This window comes from Nycticebus coucang, chromosome 16 (assembly GCF_027406575.1).
Source record: "Nycticebus coucang isolate mNycCou1 chromosome 16, mNycCou1.pri, whole genome shotgun sequence".
Lineage (NCBI taxonomy): Eukaryota > Metazoa > Chordata > Mammalia > Primates > Lorisidae > Nycticebus > Nycticebus coucang.
The window spans coordinates 83,575,874-83,601,600 of NC_069795.1; the positions used below are offsets into that span (position 1 = coordinate 83,575,874).

A 25,727-nucleotide genomic window follows, 5' to 3' on the forward strand; every position below is an offset into this window, starting at 1 on the left:
TCCTAGAATCGTAGGTCTTACTGTCTGATACGTGTTAAATAAACTATTAATATCTTCTCTTATAATTAATTGATTTAAATTATTTCACTATATATAACCATATATACATAGAATTTATATATATACATATATACACCCGTATATATGCATATGTGTGTATGTGTATATATATATATATGTGTGTATGTATATATATATAAAACAATCAGCAGGAGCCCTGCTGACATCTTATTTTACCCCCATGAGATCCATTTTAGTTTTCTGAACCATAGAACTACAAGGTAATAAATTTTTGGCTTTAAACGACTACATTTAGTAATTTGTTAAATGGTAGCCACAGATAACAATACACTCAGTTTTAAAGGGATATAAAAAGAAAATTTCAAAAGATATACATAGGTTTAGAACCTATATATGTAATCAAATCAATTTTGAAACTGTGACCAGAACAATCTAGCTGACAAAGTATGTAAGCGGATGGAATAATCTATGTCTGTGTTGTCAGTATATAACTACTAGCTATATTGAGTACTTGAAAGGTGCCACATATATCAGAGGGATTGAATTTTTAATTTTAATTAATTAAAATGTAAATACCACAGGTAACTAGTGGCCATCAAATTGGACAGCACTGTGGGTTGCCTGGATTATAATTAAATTTTTCTCCCTATATCCTGCCAAGGGTTGGAAAGACAATTTTACAAAAAAATAAGTACCACAGAAAATGAGAAACAAGTCCTTGCCTGTTCTAATTACTGGATCAGGGTTTAATAAACTATGCACTCAGTAAATATTTGATAAAGCCGAAGGGAATGTGGCGCAGGCACCATTAACATGAAGGCAGCAGATGAAGACAGTTACCAGGAAGAAGAGAACAACGGTTGGCAGCCACGGTCCAGCTCAGCCCCTGCAGCAGCAAGGACGGGCGTAGCCAGGCAGGAAACCGCTCTCAGCTCCTGGGCCCACCCCACACACGTGTGCTACCGCGGGTCAAAGGGTCAGAGTAACGGAAAATCAGTTTCAAATTCACTCCTGACTGTGGGATTTTGCAATGCTGTGTTCTTTGTCCTCTCTATTTCCCACATTTACTCATTGATTTGGGTTCTACCTGGTTTAACCTTTACCTTATGCAGCTTTCACAGAATAAGCAGTCTCTCAGGTTTTCTCAGGTGGGAGAACAAACAGGGTAGGGGAGAAGGCTGAAACAGCAGATCGTATTTTGAGAGGTTAGATTTTAATCTGAAGGTTAAAAGTCTACACATAGATATGTGACTTTGGAATATCAGTTTCAGTAAATTTTAATTATTTTTCTAAGGGATGGTGACTTCTAATTATTTATACCTCGTATTATGGCACAATAAGGCAGCTTCTCCCCTTGCAAAATCTCTCAGCTCTACCCGTTCTCCATCCTCGTGGCTACATACTGGTTCAGATCCTTACATATTCCCTCTGAACCAATTATTGCAAGAGCTAAGATTTGTTGGGCACCTAATATGCCAGGCCCTTTTCTTTCTAAATGGATTATATGTAATAACCCACTCTTTTTTTTTTTTTGAGACAGAGTCTCACTCTGTTGCCCTGAGTAAAGTGCCCTGGCATCAGCCTAGCTTACAGCAACCTCAGACTCCTGAGTTCAAGCAATCCTCTTGCCTCAGCTTCTGTAGTAGCTGGGACTACGGCACCTGCCACGACGCCCAGCTAATTTTTCTACTTGTAATAGAGACAGGGTCTCACTGTTATTCAGGCTGGTCTTGAACTCCTGAGCTCAAGCAATCCACCCCCGGGCCTTCCAGAGTGCTCGGATTATAGGCATGAGCCACCAGGCCCAGCCAACAACCCACTCTTTACCACCACTAAATAATGGTTGTAACACTGGTATTCCTATTTTGCAGATGAAAAAAATAAGCCACTCACAGGACAATAAGTAACCTAAAATTACATAGCTAACAACCAGCAAAGCCAGGATAGGAATGCAAGAACCCTGACGCTACACACCCTGGGGGCTGTCTCAGCATGGACTTCAACAGCTTCAATTGACACACGGCAAGGAGCATCGGCAAGAGGATGAAGCACAATTAACTCATCACTATCACTACTTAACTGAATAATGTAACAGTTGGTTGGTTTATTCTTTAGGACCAACATTTAGCAATAAAATAATGTTTTTTTCAGAAATCAAAATGGAATCCGAATTTCTGTCTCTGTAAGTTTATCCATGCGTGTTGTAAAGCTGTTTGAAAAGCAAGAATTGTGAATGGCAAGGTAGTGCCAGAATCAGAATCCCAGATAAGGGCTGTAACAAATACAGATAAGTAAAAAAAAAAAAAAAAATCTGTCTCTGAATGTCTGAGGCAGAGCACTTAGAAGAGTAAGCATAGGGATAGAACTCAACAAATTTTATGTGTTACATCCTCCCGCCTCCTCTCTCCTCCCTTTCCCTTTCTTCTTGGGCTATACTTGGGTTATACCTTTCATAAGGAAGCTATAAATTGGTTTCATAGTAAGACTGAGTACATAGGATACTTTTTCTTCCATTCTTGAGATACTTTGCTAAGAAGAATACATTCCAGCTCCATCCGTGTAAACATTCTTCCAACTCAAGATAGCACAGAGTTGCATCTACAGGCTATCACCATGCATAATGTAACCTGTCCTTGAAAAACCGTTAGGAAAGGTCCATGTTAAAGGCTGCCACACTTCACAAGTGCAAAGGTCCAGCCCTCCACCTGAATCACTTGGCTCAGAATCACATCAAAGCAAGCACGACTGATTCCTCTCTACCCGTATCTTGTAAGTGCACTCATCTCTCCTTCACCAACGCCCCTGCCTCAGCCTTCTTCAAACCCTCCCATTCACCCATTTCTGAACTATTCCCACAGTCTCGCCATTGAATTAACCTCCTGCTTCCCAGAAAAGTCACAAATCTGCTCAAGTTCCTACTTGATATTTTGTGATCTTGGTATTACTGTCATGATAACGTCCACACTCCTTAGCACAGCATGCAAGTCCGGCCTATTCAGCTACTTACATCACGCACTACCCATGAGGTACCTTGGCACCAAAAGCCTGCAGGGCCCAGAGAAGTAACGTACTTGAAGTAGGCACAGCAGGCCCTGGAGAAGGGGTAAACCAGCAGCCCATCTGGAGCTGGAACTGTACAACTCTAGATTATTAAGAGGCTATCGCCATCTCTTGATTATGTGAAACAAAACAGAATCTAGATTTTTCAGGAAATCTTTCATTCTTTCCAACTTAAAGTTTACTTTAGTTTCCAAAAATTACTTACCCCCTTCTATTTCATGACAATGGGACACCCAGGTTCTATCATAGGTCAGTTTCCATGTTCCAGATAAAAGGTTCAGTGTTTTCTACATTACCCTAATCAATTGTACTTACTCCTCACAAACTGTATTATTTCACGGATGGGGGAAACAAGACCCAGAGTGATTGATTAACTTGTTTAGCACAGTATCTAATGCAAGGAGAAAGCAGTATCATATCCCGGATTCTATCTTATCTCAAAGGCTGGCGCACTAAAAGTTATGAGCTTTATTGAACTGCTACTTTCTTTTGTTTTGATCTTTGTTCCCTCACAAGAACACGAATCTTCCTGGGTCAAAACTGTTTTCACTCACACTGTGTTCCTGGAGCCTCAGATTCCTCATGATAGAGATGAGAGTTTCTTCTTCCAGTCCATTCATCTGTTCGCTCGGTCACTTAGTTACCCAACACTAACTGGGGCCCGCTATTCAGCACTGGAGGCTTGTTGAGAACTTAGTTTTTGGGTACCACCATCCTACCTGGTGTGGGGAGTCACAGGGGAGCCAGGAGATAAACATGAGCTCCAGTGTGCTATAGTGTGGTACAAGCCATGAGCTATCTGGCTCCCGAGCCAGACCACTGAGTTTAGATGGCAACGCCACCCCTTTCCAGCTGTGTAACATGGAGTAAAAAACTGCACTAAGTCTGGGCTCCGGTTTTCTCATCTGCAGTGATAGTTGAGTACTAATGAGTTCATACAAGTAAAGCCCTTAGAATCTAAATGACCAGTAAGCATTGGTTAGAAGGAAGGTTAATTTTATGTGTCCACTTCACTGGTCCCTTGTCAACACAAGCCTAGATGTGGCTATAAAGATATTTTTTAGAAGCAATTAACATCTAAATCCATAGGCTTTGAGTAAAGAAGGTTAGCCTTCGTAATTTGTAAGCCTCATTTAAACAAAGACATATTGAAGTTTCCCCAAAAGGAAGGAATTCTCCCCAAAACTGAAAGATTTCAGACTCTAGAAAGATCAACTCCAGAGTCTCTGTCCTATTGGGATGTTTTACAAATTTCACACTTGGAAGCTCCCACAAGTTCCTGAAAATAAATCTAATAAATCTTCTCTAAATTCTCTCTCTCTCTACACACACACACAGACACACCACACACACACACAGAGACACATACATATAATTCCCAATTGGTTCTGTTTTTCTAGAGAACCGTGACTCGTACAGGTAGAGTTACATTAAGGAGATAAAAAGAATCGTATCATTACCAATTTGACATTGACTCTTATGATCAAATGAGTTGAGTGTTTCTAGAATCAATAAAGATTAAAAGGAAACTTTTCCCCAAACAACAGAAGCAAAAAGATAAAGGGAGCAGTCCATTAATTTGCTTCAAAGCAGACTTTTATGATTGAAACAGTAAATTGAAATGCTGAAATTCCACCTCCCTTTAAAGCCCCCATTTTTGGGAACTGATGAATTTTCAGGCTAGGAGTTTAAACTAGAGTCTAAAGAAGAATTTTATGTGCACATGATAAGAAGGCAAGTACTTGATAATAAAGATCTCAAATAGCACATTCCCCCACCCCCACCCCGACCATGTGAAGACCTTCACCCACATCTGAGAGAAAGTCATTTGGCTCCACATCGCCTTTCTCCCTCTGCTGCGGGCCTGCTCCTTTCAGGAAGAGCCTGCTAGGCGTCCTTGGTCCTAGCCACAGAAACTACACAGAACAGAGGGGAAAGCTGTCAAAGCCAGAACAGAAGGCTTAGAAATCTCATCTAAGGCCACAACTTTTTACTTGCTGCCTACAAAATTGCAACTTTCTGCTAGAGAAACTGTATAGTTTTTTCACCCTGATTTATTTATGACTTTAAGTGAGATTGTAACAGAATCAAGGCCACAAAGTTTCCTTCTGAATAAATGAGAAGATCATTCTAAGCAGCAGGATTAGCAAATGAAGTGTATCTGATCTGCTTGAAATAATAACTGCCATTTCATTTACATTTACAGTATGCCAACTACTATTTCAAGCAATGGACGTGTATTAACTTGTTTAATGTTCATAAGAAACTATTTTTTGAGTCATTTGAAAGAGAAAAAAAAAATCTAAGGCACAAGAACATTGCACAAAATTGTCACTTGGAAGTGATAGAATTAGGATACAAAAAGCTTGTGCTCTTGACCACTACCCTTCATTACCCTCTCAAAAACTACAAGGCATTTCAAAGGGCTATTTTAAAAAGTTATGGCAGTCTGGGTGGCGCCTGTGGCTCAAGAAGTAGGGCACCAGCCCCACATACTGGATGGAGGTGGTGGGTTCAAACCCAGCTCTGGCCAAAAACTGCAAAAAAAAAAAAAAATCCTGCATCCATTATTTTATTAGGAACTTGCATGTTCTAATACTAAAATTCATGTTAGATTTTTTACATTTGTACTCTGATTCCTCTCTCTAGCCCTAAATAATTATACAGCAGATTGCCTACTTAGTAATACGGCCATCCATTCTGCTTTAGCACGTGACAAGCTCTGAAACATTAACATTCATATACGTATCACTCAGGAAAAAACTTAACCGTTTCTGAGAACCTTAACCATTTCTCATCAGGCTGCCTCTTAGGAACTTGGCTCCTGTGTACACTCTGTTTATCACCCTTCCTCTCACCCTGACTTCCATCTTCGAAGGATATCTCTTAATCTGAATCTTGTCTACTTGTTGCTGGTTCCCAGGATGATGGCTAAGCACAAGCATCCCTCACATAGGCACATGGAGTAAACAACTGGACTAACTGCGGAATTCCCCTTCCCTCCCTCCTCCGCAGCGGCATTCTCTGTCACATGATTCTGGATTCCCAAGGTAGAGAATCTCAGTGGCTACAACAGAGATTGAGAAGAGACAGTCACAGAGCAGAACATCGCACAACTGCCTGGAGCTGGAAACATAACAAGGATGTCAAAGTCCACCCCCAAAAGCCCATTGTCCTCAACTGATGGAGATCACACAGAGAAATACTATTGGACAGTGGATAGATTCCAAACTCTTCATCTGAAATCCCAGAATAACCACTTACCAAATAGGACATGGGGCAAGCAACCTGGCCTTTCTGGGTCTCTGTCATTTGCACAGAGAGATAACAGATAAAACCCAGAGCTCAACACTTGGTGAGAAAATATTCCTGACAAATATTAACTGTTATTCTTTATAGGCATAAAGCCTTAGACTGAGTAACTTTTAGAAGTCAATCCCTACCTTTTTTTTTTTTTTTTAATTTCAGATTGATATCAGGGTACAAATGTTTAGGTTAACTTGTTTTCATTTCTGAAGTAAAGGTCAAGTTGTAGTTGAGCTCTTCATCCAGGGACGTGCTGAACACCCTCACATTGTGCGCATTAGGTGCAATCCAGTCAACCATCCTCCTGCCTCCTCTGGCTACCCTTCCCTCCTCCCCTTCACTAGACAAAACTGTGGCTTTCTTTCATGTGTGCTTGTAGTTGTTTATACATTAGTTTCATATTAATATTGAGTACACTGGATAACATTTTCCCCCATTCTTATGATACTTTATTTTTTATTTATTTATTTATTATTTTTGTTTTTTTGTAGAGATAGAGTCTCACTTTATTACTTTCTGTAGAGTGCCGTGGCCTCACACAGCTCACAGCAACCTCCAACTCCTGGGCCCAAGTGATTCTCCTGCCTCAGCCTCCAGAGTAGCTGGGAGGCGCCCGCCACAACGCCCAGATATTTTTTGGTTGCAGTTTGGCCAGGGCCGGGTTTGAACCCGTCACCCTCGGTATATAGGGCCGGCGCCTTACCCACTGAGCCACAGGTGCCGCCCTCTTATGATACTTTACTAAGATGACATGTTTCAACTCCATCCAGGTAAACACAAAAGATGTAAAGTCTCCATCATCTTGTTTATGGCTGAATAGTACTCCAGGGCATACATATACCACAGTCTGTTAACCTGTTCATGGGCACTTGGGTTGCTTCTACGTCTTTGCAATTGCAAATTGAACTGCAATAAACACTCTGGTATAAATGTGCTGGTGGTAAAATGATTTTTTTTCTCATGAGTAGATACCTATTAATGTAAAACCATAAGTAATAGAAAAACTGAGTCAGAGAAAGAAGGTAATAAAAAAAAAAGAGGGTAATGCGTCTGAAAGTACATAGCAGCTTTTCCTCCTCAAGAGGCCAGGATATCTGCCACACCATTGCCAGTCTTTCTAGAACCTTTTGGGTCACAGTGCCACTTTTATTGTTTTGTGCTTCATATATGAAAGGTTGGTGTTAGTAAGATGTTTTTCTTCTTCAGTTGATGGGTTTATGCTAAGCCATTATCTCACCTGTCCTCTGCACTGAGGATAAGGAAAGAAAAGTAGACAGGATTAAGGGTGCCAGAGGTAGGCGTGGATCTCAGTGGAGCAAACAGCACTCTCCTAAGCCTCACAAACATGGTTGTGGGCAATGAAGTCATCAGCCTCAAGCAGACCTGTAATAAAAACACAAAAATACAGGGCCATCTGGAACACAGAATTCATCCCTCCAATTCCCTGCCAATTGTAGGTTGATAGAAATAGGTCTGGTTCATAAGCATATTCATTGAAATCTAATCACGTCTTTAAAAAATAGCTTTAATGCTCAAATGACTAGAACACAAAAATCTAACAGTATATGATTGACATGGTGTTGGTCTACTCCTCTGGCAAACCCTGAGTATCTGTCCCAGGGAATAAAACATATCAAGTGTGATCAATACCTCTTCATCGATACTTACAGGCACAGAACATCCATCTGGACTTAGAAAGTAATAAATTCTTCCTTCAGGTCCCAGTCCTGGGAACACAGTATCAATATGGTCTTGTCCTACAGAACTTACTTAGAGGATGTGGGGTGTTTGGGAAAGCTGGGAGAAGAAAGGCAATACTCATTTACGTTAATCTTGCTTACTGCAAATTACTTTCCAATCCTGTGTCGGAAGAGAGCCAATGCATCTTTTTTGTTGCATTTGTTTGCCCACGACCCTGAAGAAAAAGCACAGACAACCTTTCTTAGAGAAGAAATCTCATCACTCAGCTTGTGAGCAATGTGAAGAACAGAAATTCAAGAAAGAGGGGAAGACCATCATGTTCTGACCCTGAGGAAAGGCCGAATGGGAAGATGGGTGTTATAATGCGACATAAAAAACATCAACAAAGGATGGAATGGGTTGCAGCAGAGGAAATGAGACGGGTGGAAGGAGAAAAACCATTTTCCACTGGGAGACATGCAAGAGGAGGGCAAGCCCGGAATTCATCCCAGACATTGCTTCAAGAAGTGTCACCCTCAAAAATTTGATCAAAAATATAAATAAGAGCACTTTCAAGTATTGCAGGTAACTTAACATAGATAATAAAATTATCAGATGTGTTCATATTTATGTTTTTCTCTTTTAAAACTGTAGGATAAGTATAAGTCATCCACTAACCTCTTCCCCACCCCAAATAAATAAGAGCTGGGGAGTATGCAGGTGGCAGAAAAATCGAATTGGAAAAGGTTAAATGTCTTCATTCAGCTCCTTTATGACCCTCCTCATTGACAGTCTGCAAATCCCCGCACACACCAGTCCTTTAGCATTAAACCTTCATAAAAGGTAACTAGAAATAGCCAGGCGGGGGCTGGGGGCGATAGGGCTTTGGTCAGTCCCTCTGTTCCCACTCTAAACACTTTTCCCGTTCCTCCCCCATCCTAACCGGAAGATTCCGCAGTACAAAACAGCCTATCTTGTTTTCTCCCTAGTATGTTTATTTCTGCCTCCACCATGCTTCTGTTTTTACCAAAATCATAGACGCTTCTCCTCCCACCAAACTCACAGCACACAGAAAAAGCAGTTAGGAAAACAGATGAATTATTTTCAACCACAACAGCACTTCTGAATAACTACAAAGGAGGAAGCTTTACAGACTCACAGAAGGCAACTAAAGGCTCAACTAGCCCCATCCGAATCCAGAGCCAGCAGCAGACTTCCTAAATCCCAGCCCAGCCTTTTCTCTAGGGGGGAAAGCCCTGTTCTGATGCCCTCACCTTTGCTGAGTGGCCTGTGATGATTCCTTAGTGAAACACCCTGGAGGGGGCGTGTGGCACTGGCCAGGCCTCTCTGGTAAGGACTTGCTGTTGTAGGACAAACTGCAGTGGGGCAGAGAGTGGAAGTGGAGTGGGAGGGCAGGAGAGCTGCATTTTTATAAGGAAAATAATAGCTCAAAGGACAGATATTTTGGTCACTGAAAACATCTGGGAGGGAACCAAGCACTGCGGATGCTGCTAACTTGCTGTGTGACTCTGTAGAGACATGTTGCTCTCTGAGGCTCACTCTTCTGATCTATAAAGTGTACAGACCCGGGGGGTTCTTGCAGAGACATGGTCAGACCACGAAGAGAAGGGAGCAGAGGAAGGAACAGAGAAGAGGGAGGAAATTGAACAGTGGAGAGAGGTGTGTTTGGGAGAGGAGGAGGGGCAAAGGTGACAGAAAACATTAAAAATAAAACCCAGCTCTTCAGGGCTTCATTTCTAGGTATTTTTAGGGTTTACCCTTACATGTAGAGGGTAATTTGGGGGTAACTGTGGAGTGAATGAATGAAAAGCCTGAGAAGCCTGACGAGAAAGGGGGGGAGAGACGAGAGAAAGTGAGTCCTGACGCAGTCTCGGTGGCTGGCCCTCTGTGGGTTGTCCCCAGGACGTGGGCAGCCAGTTCCCAGCAGGGCGCTCCCTGCCGCCCTCCGGGAGAGCCGTCCCGAAACCGCCAGGGGGCGCTGCGTGGCTGCCGGGGCTGGGCCCGGGGCGGAGCTGCTTTAAATCGCGGCGCCCAGCGGTTTGGCTTCTCAGTTCCTGAGCCAGGAGCGACGGCAGCTTCTACCATTGCAGCCACAGACCCAGACCCCGACCGGGGCGCGGAGCCTCTTCAGCGGCGGCGCAGCAAGCAGGACTCTCCACGCTAACTTTCCCGGCGCGGCCCCGCCAGCTTTGGGAGCCCCAGGCGCGCACCTGCCAACTCTCCGCCTCCTGCACCTGCCGGTCGCGAGAAGTGCGGGCGCCCGAGCGAGCCATGGCCAACGCGGGACTGCAGTTACTGGGCTTCATCCTGGCCTTCCTGGGCTGGATCGGCGCCATCGTCAGCACTGCCCTGCCCCAGTGGAAGATTTACTCTTACGCCGGCGACAACATCGTGACCGCCCAGGCGATCTATGAGGGGCTGTGGATGTCCTGCGTGTCGCAGAGCACGGGGCAGATCCAGTGCAAAGTCTTCGACTCCCTGCTGAATCTGACCAGTGAGTGCATCCCCCACCCCATAGCCACAGTCCAACCCCCGTGGCCCCCTTGTCCCCTCATTCTGTTGTGTGATTGCCTTAGTTACTGGTTTTAAGTGATCAAGAATTCTGACCACGTGCTTTATCGTGTAGAACTGAGGAGAACCCTGACTTTGGGACAGGGAGACCCAGGCCTAAACTCTAGTTTTGCCTCTATCTCTTCAGTATCACTTTTCTCCACCCTAGGTGTAATTTCATCTTAAAATCCCATAAAAGTAGGTGAAGAGTGAGAGAATGCATGTGGAAATGTGAACTTGAGCCCTTAGGCCTCTCCTGGACATAGTAAGATTCTGTGTAAATTGAAAATGGGATGACTAGAAAAGTTGGGAGGCTGATAGCTTCTCAAGTATGCAAAATTAGATAACCCCAAAGTATTACATAAAAACAATTTTTTAACCTTTACTATTACTTTTCATATTATTACGTTCCTACATGGAATGTCACATCTTGGTGTTTTTACTTCCCTGAGGTTGAATTTTTTATTCTTTATGTGTAAAATCCGGTTAGTGCAGGGAGTCCCTTGAAGAAACCTTTTCCAATTACCCAAAATTTTCAACTAAGACCAAGGTCTTCAGAAAAGGCCAGTTGTGCAATGCTGTTTGGAAAGAGACAGTTGATAGTAGGTTAAAAAAAAAAAAAAATGACAAGAAAGAGAAGTTCTAAATAACCTGCCCAACACAATACACAGGGGAAAGTGAAGGCACTGAAGATAAATGCAGCAAAATAGTCACAGCTGAGGAGTGCAAAGGTTAGCTGGGAGAGGAAGGCGGGGAGAGGGCTTCAGTCTTCCACAAAGGAATTTCTATGTAATGGATGTTCAGTGCTCAATCATCAAGTTGGAAAGGATTATGTAGAGAGAAATATTTCTAAGGATGGTGAGCAGAAGGTTAATGGAATGCCTTTTTCACTTTTTTTTTTAATGAAGGGTTTTGAGTGACTTGTCAAAAAATTATTAAATTCCCCCTAATTTAGGTAATACCAATTCATGTCTGGAGTATCTTCCTGAGAAATTTAGTCTTTATTTACAAGATAAACAGGAATGGCCTCCAGCCCTCTCTGTGTGCTGCAGGTGGGCAATGTCGTCATTGTTCAGTTGGTGTCACTTGTTGCTTTGTCCTACTGAGGGACACCTTCTAATAATGTGTGTCAATGCCATGTAGCTGAGTTATTGAACTTGTTCCAAGTCTGTTTAAACACCTTGAACCTCTGGGGCATTTGCTCAGTCAACATGTGAAGTGGTTTTGAGTATTATCATTTCAGCTTTTGACAGTTCCCATATTAGGATTCCCTTATACCAAACTAACCTCTAAGTGTAGTAATTATGTGTGGACTATTGACCTCCTGAGTTACATTCATATTTATAAAGTGGACGACTGAGAAGTAATCAGTGAATCTTCTCATGGAAAGATACATTTATTTAGGTACCATGTTGAGGAATCGGCAAATGGAGAAGATTCTAAGAACAATTCTGGAGAGTTCTCACTATTCATTCTATTCTTCTGATCAAAAGATTAATTTTCAGTATCTTTAAACAAGCTGCCTTTTAACTTCTCTTAATGACCAAATGAAATCAGTTTGATATGTGTTATAAATACTCAAACAAAGCATCCTTTCACATGATGGGTTAAAATGTTTTATTTTTATTTATTATTGATTTGACAGTTTTAAAAACTCTGATGGAAATTATAAACATCCCACACACACACATTATAGAGATTTCTTCCTTTTTTTTTTTTGTTTTTTTGTTAACTCCAGATCAAATTCTACTTTTTGTTTTAGTTAAAGCCATAGTTTATCCAAGGTAGGGCCCAGGGCTTTCTCTCAAAACTAATTCCCAGAAGAGGGTCCCTTGACTCACGCATTCTCTACAAACCTGCCAATGACTCACTGGAGCTTTGGAAGGAGCCTGGAAAACCCGTCTCTATTTCTATATCTGAATGGTGGTGTTCACACCTACCTGATGTAGAGATCTAGAAAATGATTCACTATCCAGTTTTGGTATAGTTCTACGACACCTAGAGATGAAAAGAATTATTTGTGTATATATAAGTAGTGTTTCTCATAAAAGCTTGTATTTCATGAAGTGCTTTTAGGTGAAAAGCTTGGCTGCAAGCTTCCTGAAATTGTACACGTAGCATGCTGTCTTTTTCAGTAGAGTTTACTTGGTGACTTAAGAGTAAAGACACAGGGATTTATCAAGGTTTTAGCACTGGAAATATTAAAACCCCTTGTTCCCTGACTAAACTACAGTCAGTTGTAAAAAATACGTGACCTTCATAAAGTATCTGATGGGATACAGTATGCTGACATTGTACAGGGAGGTCATCGTATACAATATAAGAAATGAGATACAGCAGTTTCTTTTTGATAGTTTTTGCCAAGCAGTTTATAAAAATGTAACTGAGAAACTTCCTGTGGAAACGAATATCACACTGTGTATTGTGGTTTTATAATGCTTTGGACAATCTCCATTTCATCCAAAGTATGTGATGTTTATTGGTGTTGATGACTCTTGCAGCTGAAAGGTGGAATATACAAAAAAGAGGCCAGATACAGTTGCAGTAGACATTTTCTGATTAACCTATACATCGTGCATTATTTTGATCCAACTTTTAGGGAGCTGTTGCTTAAGTTAATTGATTCTTCTTGCTTGACTTCAATAGCTAGAACTGTCTAAAGATTGGGCTGCCCTGGGAGCTGCATGGTGGGAGGTGTGTAAGTAAGCATTTTGTGGGAAGGTTGTAGGGAAGATCTGAGCACCAGACAAATGGGAGGTTAGGCTAGACTCTCTCTCAAGTCGCACCTGACTATGAGATTCTGTAATTTGTTTATACGCTCCTCCAGCCTGTTTAACTTGCTTTGCATGAACCCACGTGTGTGTAGGTGTGCTTCATGAGTGTTGGTTGCTGTGAGGCTTCCCAGCACTATCACCATCATGTCAGGCTCAATCAGAGAGACAAAATCACTGACTTGGAGAGCCTTTGAAGAATAGGCAAAGACGAGGGCATCCACTTATTCTCCAGACTGCTTTATGCTTGCTGAATTGAGGGTAGTCAAAGCACTGTTGGTGTTCAGATATGCTTCAAGGATTAGTTCTGGCTCTTAGAATGATGAAAGTTAAAACAAACATCCAAGCTTAAAAACAAAAGTTCTCAATTCTTACTCAGTTTTTGCACTCAGTAGCCATGTGTATAATGGTAAACCAGTTGATCTTAAGTAGTTTTCTCAACTACTGGGCTCAAGTAGTTTTCTTCCACTTAGAAAATAGGACAGAGTGGGTGGAATAAGAAGATAAATCTGTGTTTCATTTACTGTCAACAAACATGAGCTGGGTCCTTTCCTTTCTCATAGAGAATCAAGAAGATTTCCTTCTCGTGCCAACATTCTTTGTTAGTAACTGCAGTAACTGAAGAAAAATAAGAAAGAGGTATAGCTTAGGTGTCCTTGATTGGTGTGATGAGTATTGGAGGTAACACAGAAGCATACATTTAAGCATGAGACAGTTTCTCCAAGAAATAAACAAAAAAGGTTGCAAAACATCTCAGGACATCCTAAAAAGTGGTACATTCTGCTTTATTCCAACCACTTTAATTACAGACTGTGCTTGTGTCCTGAGCTCACACCCAGAGGCCAGTAGCTCATGTAGCAATAACATGCAATTGCTGACAATGAGGACTGTTACAGGATTTTCAACTTAAAGATGTAGTAAGTGAAAAAGTCCATGGGAGTATAGTTCTGCGACATTCTGTGTTAAGCCCACTTAATTGCTGGGCAAAGAAAGGCATGTATTTTTGTTCTAGTCACTCAGTTCACTTATTAAGCAACTACTGATGCAAAAGGGGACTGTGTGAGAATAGAGATATAATTGAAATCTTCAGTTGACCTTGAACAACGTGGTTTGAACTGCAGGAGTCCACTGATAGGTGGATTTCTTTCAACCAACCCTGGATTGCGGGATGTGAAACCCATGTATATGGAGGGCTGACGTTTTGTATACACAGGCACTGGAGGGCCTACTGCAGGATTTTAATATACAGAGATTTTGTTATGTATGGGTGGTTCTGGAATCAATACCAATATATACCAGGAAAGTACTATATTTTATGTACCATATATGTAGTACAGAGGGTGATGTGGCTAGTAAATAACATAAACATTGTTAGGTATTTATAATGGTTTGTGCTGCTTGAGTTGCAAGACAAAGTTTTAGAAAAAAATTTCACATACTTGTCTGCGCTTGTCTTCCTACACGTTGGCTGATTAACCTCACTAAAGTAGATCGGTAACTTCTAACTCATTTCTTGTCTTTGTATGTATTTTTTAAAATTATACTTTCAGGTTGAAAGAGATGAGAACTCCTTAGGGGGTCTTTAATCTCAAGATTATCAGTCTAGCTAAGTATAATTAAAAGATTGCCTTCTCCATTTACTGCTGAATAATGATGAGAAACAATAGTGTAACTTTTCAAATGTTGGCTAATCTGGTTTTCCAGAGACAACTTCAGTCAGTGAGCATAAAAATGTACAGGTGTCTTCAAATTTAAAGGGCCAGGAATGGAATATGTTTGATCCTAGATTTGAATCCAGTCACTCCAGTTCAAATTTAGTAGTGAAATGCTATATTTCTCTATTCCCAAATATTATTTTATTACTTTCTCTTGGAAGCTCAGTAGAAGCATAATTTTAAACATAGATCAAATTAATCAAAAAGTATAAATTTTTATTCTCTGCATGAATTTTTAGCTTTTTAGTGATCTAAAATAAGCTTGGATTTATATGACAACATTATAGCCTCTCCAGGCTCTCTAGGGAGGTGTTTTTCGGTATTTCAAAGGTTAAACTAAACACAGAAAGTGTTTTTTATTTATCATATTAGTACAATTTTTAATGATAAAAAATGTTCTAATTTAAATTTTTGAACATAGATTGAGTAATCCATGTAACTTACCAGGTACAGGTAAGGGAGTAGGACGGTAGTAGAAATAAATGTCTGGCTCAAATCATCCAGGAGATCACAATTACATATTTTAGAACTACTTAGAAGGCCTTAATTTAAAGGGATTCATCTGGTTCCAGCTAAAACTCTGCAATTTAGATTTGATCTACACATAAAACACTCATAACTTGAAACACAACAGTTGTTTACTGTGACTTCTAACCTATCATTATATATGCCTAGCTAGTGAGTTTTCACACTGTTGTAATTCTCAGCATTTTTTGTGTTTGTATGTAGGTATTCTTTTTACATTTTCCCCTCATTTTACTGAATAATTTATCTAAATATCTCCAATGAAGAAAGATGAGATTTTGTGTCTGATCCCAATCTATTGTAATATAATAAAATAAAAAGATTTGAATAAATCAGTAGTTGCCAGGATATAAATGAAAAATATTATTCTGCAAAACATTTTTAAAATGAAATATGAGCCCCTTTCTATGGCTTATATAATTCCAAAATATTGTTTTTTTCCATGTTCTCCTTTTTTAAATTTGTATTAGACAAACGGTATATTGTTCTCTAGAGAAATGAAACACAGTAGGGCATAGCAAATGTAGAATAGAATATCTGCCACCTCCTCCTTAGAAACTGCGAAAGAAGAGGTAAAATAGATTTGACAAATATCAAATTTGTTTTCTTTGAGAACTTATGGGGGAAACTTAGAGATTAAAAATGTATCAGATCAGGGCGGCACCTGTGGCTCAGTGAGTAGGGCGCCGGCCCCATATGCCGAGGGTGGCGGTTCAAACCCAGCCCCGGCCAAACTGCAACAAAAAAATAGCCGGGCGTTGTGGCGGGCACCTGTAGTTCCAGCTGCTCGGGAGGCTGAGGCAAGAGAATGACGTAAGCCCAAGAGTTAGAGGTTGCTGTGAGCCGTGTGACGCCACGGCACTCTACCCAAGGGCGGTACAGTGAGACTCTGTCTCTACAAAAAAAAAAAAAAAAAATGTATCAGATCATTCCAGGTGGATACAGATGGAACCCTGGAGTCATTTATGTGTGTACACTACTTGCCTGGCAGATCAGTGGTTTTTTACAAGCCTGATTCATGAGATTGATCCACAGCAAACTCCTCATGAAGTCTACCCTGTAATCCAAGTGCTCAGACCTGCTGGGCTACTTGCTTACTGTTTTTATTTGAAGAACAAATCAGTATTCTAGGTCCAGTTTGGGGCCCTACAACTTGAATGAAGTGGAAAACTTGGACAGAGATTAGAAAAAGTACAAAAGTGATTAATAAAGGGTTGGGAAATAGGATGTATGAAGAAAAAAAAGTGGAGATGGCTTTGAGATGTAAAAGGCTACACATATTTGAAGGTGTATCATAGAAATAAATGTTTACTAATCGTGTGGTCTCTATACTGAGGGTAAAAATCATGTCACGCCTTTATTTTTTTATTTTTCTTTTTTTAGAGACATAGTCTCTAATGACTTCTGATTACACTTAGAATGAACTCCAAGCCCTTAACTCTGCCTTCCAGTGCTCTGCAGGGTAAATACCTTCTCCCCACCTTGCCATCCCCACTTTTCTCCCCACATCCTATCATCCTCCAGTAGAGTGACTAGCTCTCCCAGTTTGCCAAGATTGAGGGCCTTCTAATGATGTAGGACTTTTAGTTTTAAAACTAGGAGAGTTCCTGGCAAAGTAGGATATGTGATCACACTATCCTTTAGATGTATGGGTTATCTTTGTTACTTTCAGCATCTCCATTTTTAGCATCTCTCAACCTGAAATGTTTTCCTTCTGAATGTAATCTTAGGACCAAATCTGAAATCTGTATTAAATACAAGAGTTTAATTGTTTTATTTTTCTCTTTCCTTTTAAGTAATTATTGTGTCTGTAAAACATTCTGATATATCAGAGGGAAGTACCTTAACTATGGAGTTTCTTATAATGTTATAAGCAGTTTCATTTCCTGTTCAACATGGGGTCCATGGAACACACTTTGATCCAGCAGTTCTTTTACCATCCTAGAATCTTAAGATAAGTGTATAGATGGGTGTGCACTTGTGTCCACACATATCTATGAGGAGATGAATACATGAAGTGAGGCAGAAAGTAACACTTTTTCTCTTTTGTTAAATGAAATCAAATAAACAGTTGTTTTGGCTCCCAAGATATCTCCCTATTACTGCAAAAATACCTTTGAGACCTCTTAGAAAGAGATTACTATAATTTTATTATGGATTATCTGCTTATGGCAAAGGCAGAAATATCAGTAAATTAACATTTAATAAAGTTTTTGAAATATTTAGCTTTAATTATATTTGATAACCAAGGTTGTCACCCCTGAAGATGTTAAGACTGAGTCTAGGTCTAAATTAAACATTGAGGTAGAAAATTTTTCCATACACATATCTCAGCCACTTGTGAAGACCATCCTAGTGTCACTTCTTCCAATACCCTGGAGAGAGGGATGATCAATCACATTTTACATAATGCAAGCATTGTTCCAAATAGTACTAACCAACTAACTAATAGCTTACCCAAGATAGTATAATTTGTTACAAGGTAAATAATACTTAGGTATGCAAAAAATATTTGTTATTTATTAACATGGCCAGTGACATAGTGATATTTAATTGAAGGAAGAAAGAAATCTATACTTTAAACAAGAATCTTGTAACCACCATTGTTTCAGCTCATTTTTAAAGTCCATGTTTTTATGCCATATCAATGCTATCAAGCTTTTACCCTTTAAGAAACATATTGACATAATCTCTCAGATCATGACTTAGTACACCAAAAACAACAGAAAATTAGAAAATTAATGGAATCCTGAGACATACAATCTAAAAATTATTGTGTCTGCTATTTTACTTCATGCCATTTAAAACAGTTTTAAAAACTGATGATCTCTTTGGATGTGAACCTACTACTGTGTCCCAAGGTAACATCTCAAAGATTATTTTGTTTTAAGAAAATGCCTTTTATAGCCTTTCCTACCTTTGATGCCTTCCTGCATCACTGGAGATACAAATTTTGCTTATCCAGCCATGATAATCTGTGAAAAATTCATTTTTTTATCTTCCAAATTCACGTAAATTTTCTGAAGCTTGACAATTAGGTTGTAAAGCTTGTGAGTGATATCAAGGATATATTGTAAACCATTTTAATTACATGTGGTTGCCACTGAGAATAATATATTTGATTGTTTTCTCAGAATCAAAATTCTCCATTAGTAAGGATTACATATGTATTAGTTCATCTAAACAAGATCATTAATTATATTTCTGGTTTGTTTTGAATGTAATGTTGAAAATATAAAATGTTAGAGCTGGGGAACCTCTTTTTCATCATCTAGCTCAGTCTTTGTTTTCTTGGAGAAAGTAGTGTTACAACAGAAACATTACGAGATCTGAGGTCTCCTAACTGCCGGTTGAGTTTTCTGTACAGCATTGATATATCCTTGGTCTTCTTTCTTCTCTTGTTGATATAAGCACATGTTTACATATTCTAAAAATTTTTTTCAGGCACTTTGCAAGCAACCCGTGCTTTGATGGTGGTTGGAATCCTGCTGGGACTGATAGCAATTTTTGTGGCCACCATTGGCATGAAGTGTATGAAATGCCTGGAAGATGATGAGGTGCAGAAGATGCGGATGGCTGTCATTGGGGGCGTGATATTTCTTATTGCAGGTAATAGAATCCACCCCCTCCACACATCATCCTACTAACCTGTTCCTAGTATGATTTGATATGCAGTTTTCAGTTTCCTTAAATTATGTTGTACACATTGCACATGAATTGATTTCAGTCTCTTTAAAATATGCAGACACAGACCTGAAGTCTGGTTGACTTAGCTGTTGTCAAGCAGGAACCAAATGAAAATGTGAGATCTGTGCTCCCATGTGACAGTCTAGGTGTTGAGGTTTCAGGTACCAGCTGGTTTATTAGAACTGCTCTCTTCAGGTGAAGAGAAGTGTTTGCTATCTAGCAAACACTAAGGAACTATTCTATATAATTCGGAAAATTTCTATGGTGTCTCCACAGATACTATGTGGAGAAGATGAGGAGTAGTGAGAATGAGCATAAAGAACATGTGAATGCCGCAGGGCTTGGAGGGATGGATGGGATTATTAGAGAAAAAGGAGGATGGGAGTTTAGAATGGTCAGATCTAATTCTTGAATAAACATCTATGCACCCATAGAACAATGAAGAGAAAGGCCAATTGGAATAGAGGTGGAATGTTGGAATGGTAGGATTTTAGGCTAAGTAAGTGAGGAAAGAAAATACTGAAATGCCTCTCCAAAACTTGATAAAATAATGAGATATTTCCCACAGAAAATAAATATGTATTTGTCATCGTATTCAAGTGTTGATTGATAGGTTAGATGACGTGTCCTTGGAGAGAAAGCCAGAGGACATGGCAGCACCATGCACCATTTCAGAGCTTTATAAAACAGCTTATTTTCAATAGGATGACATATTACTGCATATGTCTCTGTGTAACTATATATGCTATGTATTTCAGACATAGATAGTATGTAGTATCGTATTTCAGACATAGGTAATATATAGTATATATAGCTATAGATAGATAAATACATACAGATGTAATATGTGCATATACAGTTAAAGACATACATATACACACTATCATATCAGCATATATACTACATACCTGCATATATCATATAGCACATATACAATATATCTATGTAAAATATTTTCCATATATAGATATATAGTATACATTACATATTTCTCTAGGTGGCTATATATGCTATGGGCTATCTATGAAGCAGTTCATAGTAAATATATGTAAATACATATGGATATATGATACACAGCTAAAGATACATATGCATATATCTAAAATAAGCCTATAACAAAGCTTCGATCTGGAGCTGCCCATGTCTTCTGGCTCTCATTTTCTCAAAGAACACATCATCTAACCTTCCCATCAGTACTTGGCTCCTGTATACTGTCTATATATTCTATGATACGTTAGTTGTAATTTATATAGATAGTATATGTATGTAGATAATAGTATATATGTATATAACAGAAGACTGTTACGCATACTATATATTATATACAGTATACCTGTGTAAAGTAGTTCGTTGCTCTTAGAACTTACATCAGTGTTATAAATCTACTACTAGGTTGAACTAAAATATACTTGCTCTTATTATTTTCTTTTTGATGGAAGACCTGTAACAGGGGCTTTTGCACCAGTATAACATGAGCTTAACCTGTAATGGAGGGACAGTGTCTGTAGTTTTGCCAAAGATGTGGTTAGTTTAAAATGACCAATTGTTTTGTTTATCTAAACACAAATTAACAAACTGTCTGAAAAGGCATGATGGGGTTTTATTCCCAATAATTTATTCTTACATCAAGAGCTATAAATAAGCTTATCGCATTGTATCCTTTCTTTGCTTGCCTTCTTATAACTCTCCTAGCTAACTGCGTGATTCCCATTTCAGAGACTTCCTTGGTAGTCGGGGTCACAAGCTCAAGAGCATTTACATGATCTATCTGGCCAAGCAAAAGCAATAATGGTTTATGTCAAACATTAGAGACTATTAGATTGGGCCATTTTTGGGGGGTTGGGGGGTGAGGGGAGAGGGCACCACATAGAGATATTTAATCTATGTTCATTAATTTTTATTACTATAAAAAGAAATTATTTAGTTTCTTTGGATATGAAAAATTGAAGTAATTTTATATGCTATGTATTTCAGACATAGATAGTATCATGTAGTATCATATTGCAGACATAGGTAATATATAGTATATATAGCTATATTTCTTTTAAATGAGTATAAGAATGATTTTGACTAAGTAATTTCTTTGGTATTACTAAATGTAAATTTACATTACTAAATGTGCTATAAGAAATTGAGATTGGATTGCATAAATTGATCTGATGTGGCACCCGCAGCAAATCTCAAGGCAATCTGCACCTATGCCAAGCATTGCCTTAGCCAGCGGGCAATGGGAAGGTGAATGTTCTGGTCCATTCTGAGACCAGTCCTGTTCTATTCCTTATCTAGCTGCCTATTTCTCTTTTGACCCTGCAGAAATTTAAAATTTGAGTTTGGTTAAGAAGAACATAGAAAGTAATTTAATACACTAATTCATAACAGTACCTTTGAAGAAAATCTTGTACAACATAAAACTGCTGATTTGTTTTCAAATAGCATTATTTGTACAAGAGACCTTGAACTATGATGAGCGAGATGTAATAAATTATGCTTAACCCCAACCTAATAGTTTTGTGTATCTTAACAGGATTCTTGGGATAAATCATATGTGAACTTCTACTCTCCCTAATACTAAAATTAAAATGTCAGCACTATTGATGAAATTCAATTCTTGTAAAATATGTTTAGATTAATGGGTTGTATATCTATGCTCAGGGTTCCATGGTGATTAACAGTCTTTTGTTTTGAATTTCTGCAGGTCTGGCTATTTTAGTTGCCACAGCATGGTATGGCAATAGAATTGTTCAAGAATTCTATGACCCCATGACCCCAGTCAATGCCAGGTAATGCTGTTCATGCATAAAATAGTTTCTCCTCTGAGAAAATACCCCTTTTCTGTCTTGCAAAGATCTTCTAGTACCATAGTTTCCAAGATTTGAAGATTTTATGGAATTTTCTGTCAAACTTACAATGTAAATGACTTGTGACTCATGTTATCATGAGTTTGATAATTGCTTTAACAGCCTGTATTGATGACAAAATGTACTTAAAAGTAGAAAAGTTTTAAGCTCTCTATTGGAATTATTTTCTCTTGTTTTTTTTTTTTTTCTTCAAGTATTAATAAAGATGTTAAAACATTTGAAATTTTCTTATTTTGGTATATTTTGATGTTTATAACCCCTAACTATGATTATTTGTTAATGATGTACTGTGGTTGATTTAAAAAAAAAAATACTACTGCAGGGGGTTAATAAATAATACTCTCTTCCCAACTGTTCATTTTTACGTGTAAAGCTGTAACTTTCAAGTGTATTGAACTACCACCTTGAAGTTTATGTTCCATCACAACTGTAAAATTGGCTTTACAGAAGTCATTTTTCTTAATATTGTGAGCCAAGCAAGTGGAAGAGCGGCTCTCAACTTGGTTCTCATCACAACACTCTTTGATCCAGGGACAAGGCTCTTTATCTTACTGTCGACACATCTTTCAAGCCTAATAACTACATTCAGAGTCATCACGTTCAGATGTAATTATTGTTTGTTAAAGGTTGGAAGCAATGGATGAAAAATCTTCCTGTTTGGAGAGATAAGATATTCTTCTTTTTATATAATCACCCACGTATAGGAGACCACATACAGCAATGATTGTGTTGGAGCTCATCCCATCACATTTACCATGTAGGGACAGAAACTCCTGGAGGTCAACAGGCTAAAATTTTGCCAAAGTGATAATACCAGTAGTGTACATGAAAGCACTTTACAAATTTTTAGGCACTGTGTACTTATTTACATTAGTACACATGATCCTGAAAGCAGTCCAGTGAGGCCAATGGGATTATCTCTCCTTGAAAGGAGGAGAAACTAAGGTTGAGAGGTTGCTATCTCAGAATCCCAGTAGTTGAGAATTTGCAATAAGATTCAAATTCTTTTAACTTCTAGATCTAACCCTTCTCTACCCTTATTGTCTATAATCACTCAGAGATATCTTAGCCCAAGTGTGTGGTTTAGCACATCCACCTGCATAAGCTTAACTCAGAGTGGTTAACGGGCTCCTCAGAACTACTTTTTCCAAAATCATAAAATTTGGATGTCAGTTTATATAGGTGTCTGGGATCATCTGTTTGGAACTCTAATAGTCTCCATTCCACTCTGTCAGTTTTTTTATAGAACAGGATGGTTACTTGGTGATAGCATGACTTGTTAAGGTTTAGCCTAGGAGTCATGATCTAAACCCCACTTCTAAAATATGTAAGCATTCTTTATAAGTCTGTTACCCATGGAAAAGTCTTTCGAAATATTTGTGTGATTAACCTAGTACTGCATGTCCGGTTTCTGGATCTACTATTGCAAATTGTCAACAGTTGCAATACAAACATTCTTCCGAGTATGTGTACACAAACCTAACAGTACTTTCCCAAAGAATCATGGTGGGTTGTTTTTAATAAAAAATATATGAATATTTATTTTCTTCCTTAATTATATAAGTTGTTCATAAATCATTGATTAACAGATGCATTTCTTTTCTTCTTAGGTATGAATTTGGTCAGGCGCTCTTCACCGGCTGGGCTGCTGCTTCTCTCTGCCTTCTGGGAGGAGCCCTCCTCTGCTGCTGCTGTCCTGAAAAAACAACCTCTTACCCAACACCACGGCCCTATCCAAAACCTACACCTTCCAGTGGGAAAGACTACGTGTGACACAGAGGCAAAAGAAGACATGTTGAAACAAACAGAAAATGGACAGTAAAATCCTATCATTGCCATTAGGACATTAGAGTTCTAACTATTGTAATCTGAACTGTGGTATTACAAAACACAAAGGTATTGCCAGAAATAATGTAGTCTTATTATATCTTCTTTCCTCAACATAAGAGGAAAGTCTTGTCCATGTGTATTACTACTCCCTCCATACTCAAGTGGCGGGAGGGTTTGCTTTTCAAATATATATAGATATGTACATATACATGTTTTCTATAAAAGAAAGATAATAAAGGACTCTTCTTGTTATGTCGATACCAGCGTATTTAAAATATCTCTAAAATACAAAAAAATATTTAATTCCATATTGATTAAATAAGTTTATTGTTATATTTTCATCTTCCTCTATGTATACATACGTTATAAATCAAATCATTTACCCTCTTTCATCAGCTTTTAGTGTCTTTACTATTAGACCAGACCTAGTTTGTTAAGTATAAGTTCTTTCAATTCTTCCTGTGTACCCTTTATATATACTTATTTTCTACCATAATCTTAGAGCACTTGCTTTTTCATTATTTTTTTTTTTATTTGGTTGGTTTCTAACTCCTGAATCTAACACATTTCATAATCTACATTTTAATTTCTAAAACCAATAATAATCTCTTACAAATCAGAATTTGGAGGCAAGTAAGCAAACTTTCTGCGTAACTTCCTCTGATCTTTCCACACAGACCCTGGACTACTCTGACCGGTAGCACTCTTGCTTGCTTTCAAAATATTTGTCTAATTGAGTAGCTCTGTCCTGCTCACCCCAATGTTGTAACACAGTTTTATTGATTGAATGTTTAAGCTACTTATTTATAGTTGTACATCCCCCAAATTATCTTTTCATTCTTCTTTCTTCAACTGTGTTCGTTTTCCCATATATAATTATCATATAGTTTACCTATCTCCATGAAAAGGTGTGGTCTGTTTGTCTGAACAAAGTGCTAGACTTTCTGGAGTGATAATGTGGTGACAAATATTCTCTCTATGGCTGTAATCCAACAGTTTTATCTTTCTACCTATTTGCCCATCTGTCAGATTGAGATAATGATACTTAACGATTTGGTAGAGGTAGTGCAAGTATTAATTAGTTGATATCACTCTCATTCTTTGAACATGAAATATGTCTCAGTAATGTTTTCATTTGCTCAACTGGCTATTTACAATCACTGCACACACACTTTCCTGTGGTTCCTTAACCTCCTGTCTCCATGGTACATTTCCTTTCCTTAAGCTGTGCCTAGCACATTGTTGGTGCTCTGCCCATTTTAACACTGCTCTTTTCCAGTCTGTACAAAATACTTCTTCACTTGAACAGGATGATGTAATGGAAAGGGTGTTGGCTGTGGTGTTTGGCGACCTGGATTTAAATGTTGGTGCTATTATTTACTGTCTGAATTTGGGCAAGGCATGTGGCTGCCCTAGATTTATTGCTTCATCTGTAAGAGGTGGTTTGCTAATTCCTGATCTGCCCACTTCACAGGATTTTGTGGGAATTCAGTGAGAAAGGATACATGTAGATGTGGTTGAAAGTGAAAGGTGAAAAGTGTTGTACTAAGAAAATAGTAAGGTATTTAAGTACATAGGGTTGGAGGTTACTTTTCAAATCTCTGAAAAGTGAGAATTTTGAGAAACAAGTTTCTTTCTCACCTTACCCAGTTTCACAAGTGATGAGAGAGTGAAGTAAAATTCAGCCTCACTCAATGAAAAGG

General features: G+C 38.7%; 1 protein-coding gene across 1 annotated transcript; it reads left to right on the forward strand.

The window, feature by feature from the left end:
- Positions 1-10,141: 10,141 nt before the first annotated feature.
- On the forward strand, positions 10,142-24,282 carry CLDN1 (claudin 1). Its single transcript, XM_053565511.1, has 4 exons — positions 10,142-10,582; positions 19,094-19,258; positions 22,032-22,116; positions 23,805-24,282. Exons 1-4 carry the CDS (start codon positions 10,360-10,362, stop codon positions 23,965-23,967), a joined length of 636 nt encoding a protein of 211 aa, XP_053421486.1. The 5' UTR covers positions 10,142-10,359; the 3' UTR covers positions 23,968-24,282.
- Positions 24,283-25,727: the final 1,445 nt, after the last annotated feature.

Coding starts and splice junctions, on each gene's coding strand:
- CLDN1 (XM_053565511.1), top strand. CDS start 10,360: ATGGCCAACGCGGGACTGCAGTTACTGGGCTTCATCCTGGCCTTCCTG. Junction 10,583..19,093: donor CTCCCTGCTGAATCTGACCA/GTGAGTGCATCC, acceptor AATTTTTTTCAG/GCACTTTGCAAGCAACCCGT. Junction 22,117..23,804: donor ATGACCCCAGTCAATGCCAG/GTAATGCTGTTC, acceptor TTTTCTTCTTAG/GTATGAATTTGGTCAGGCGC.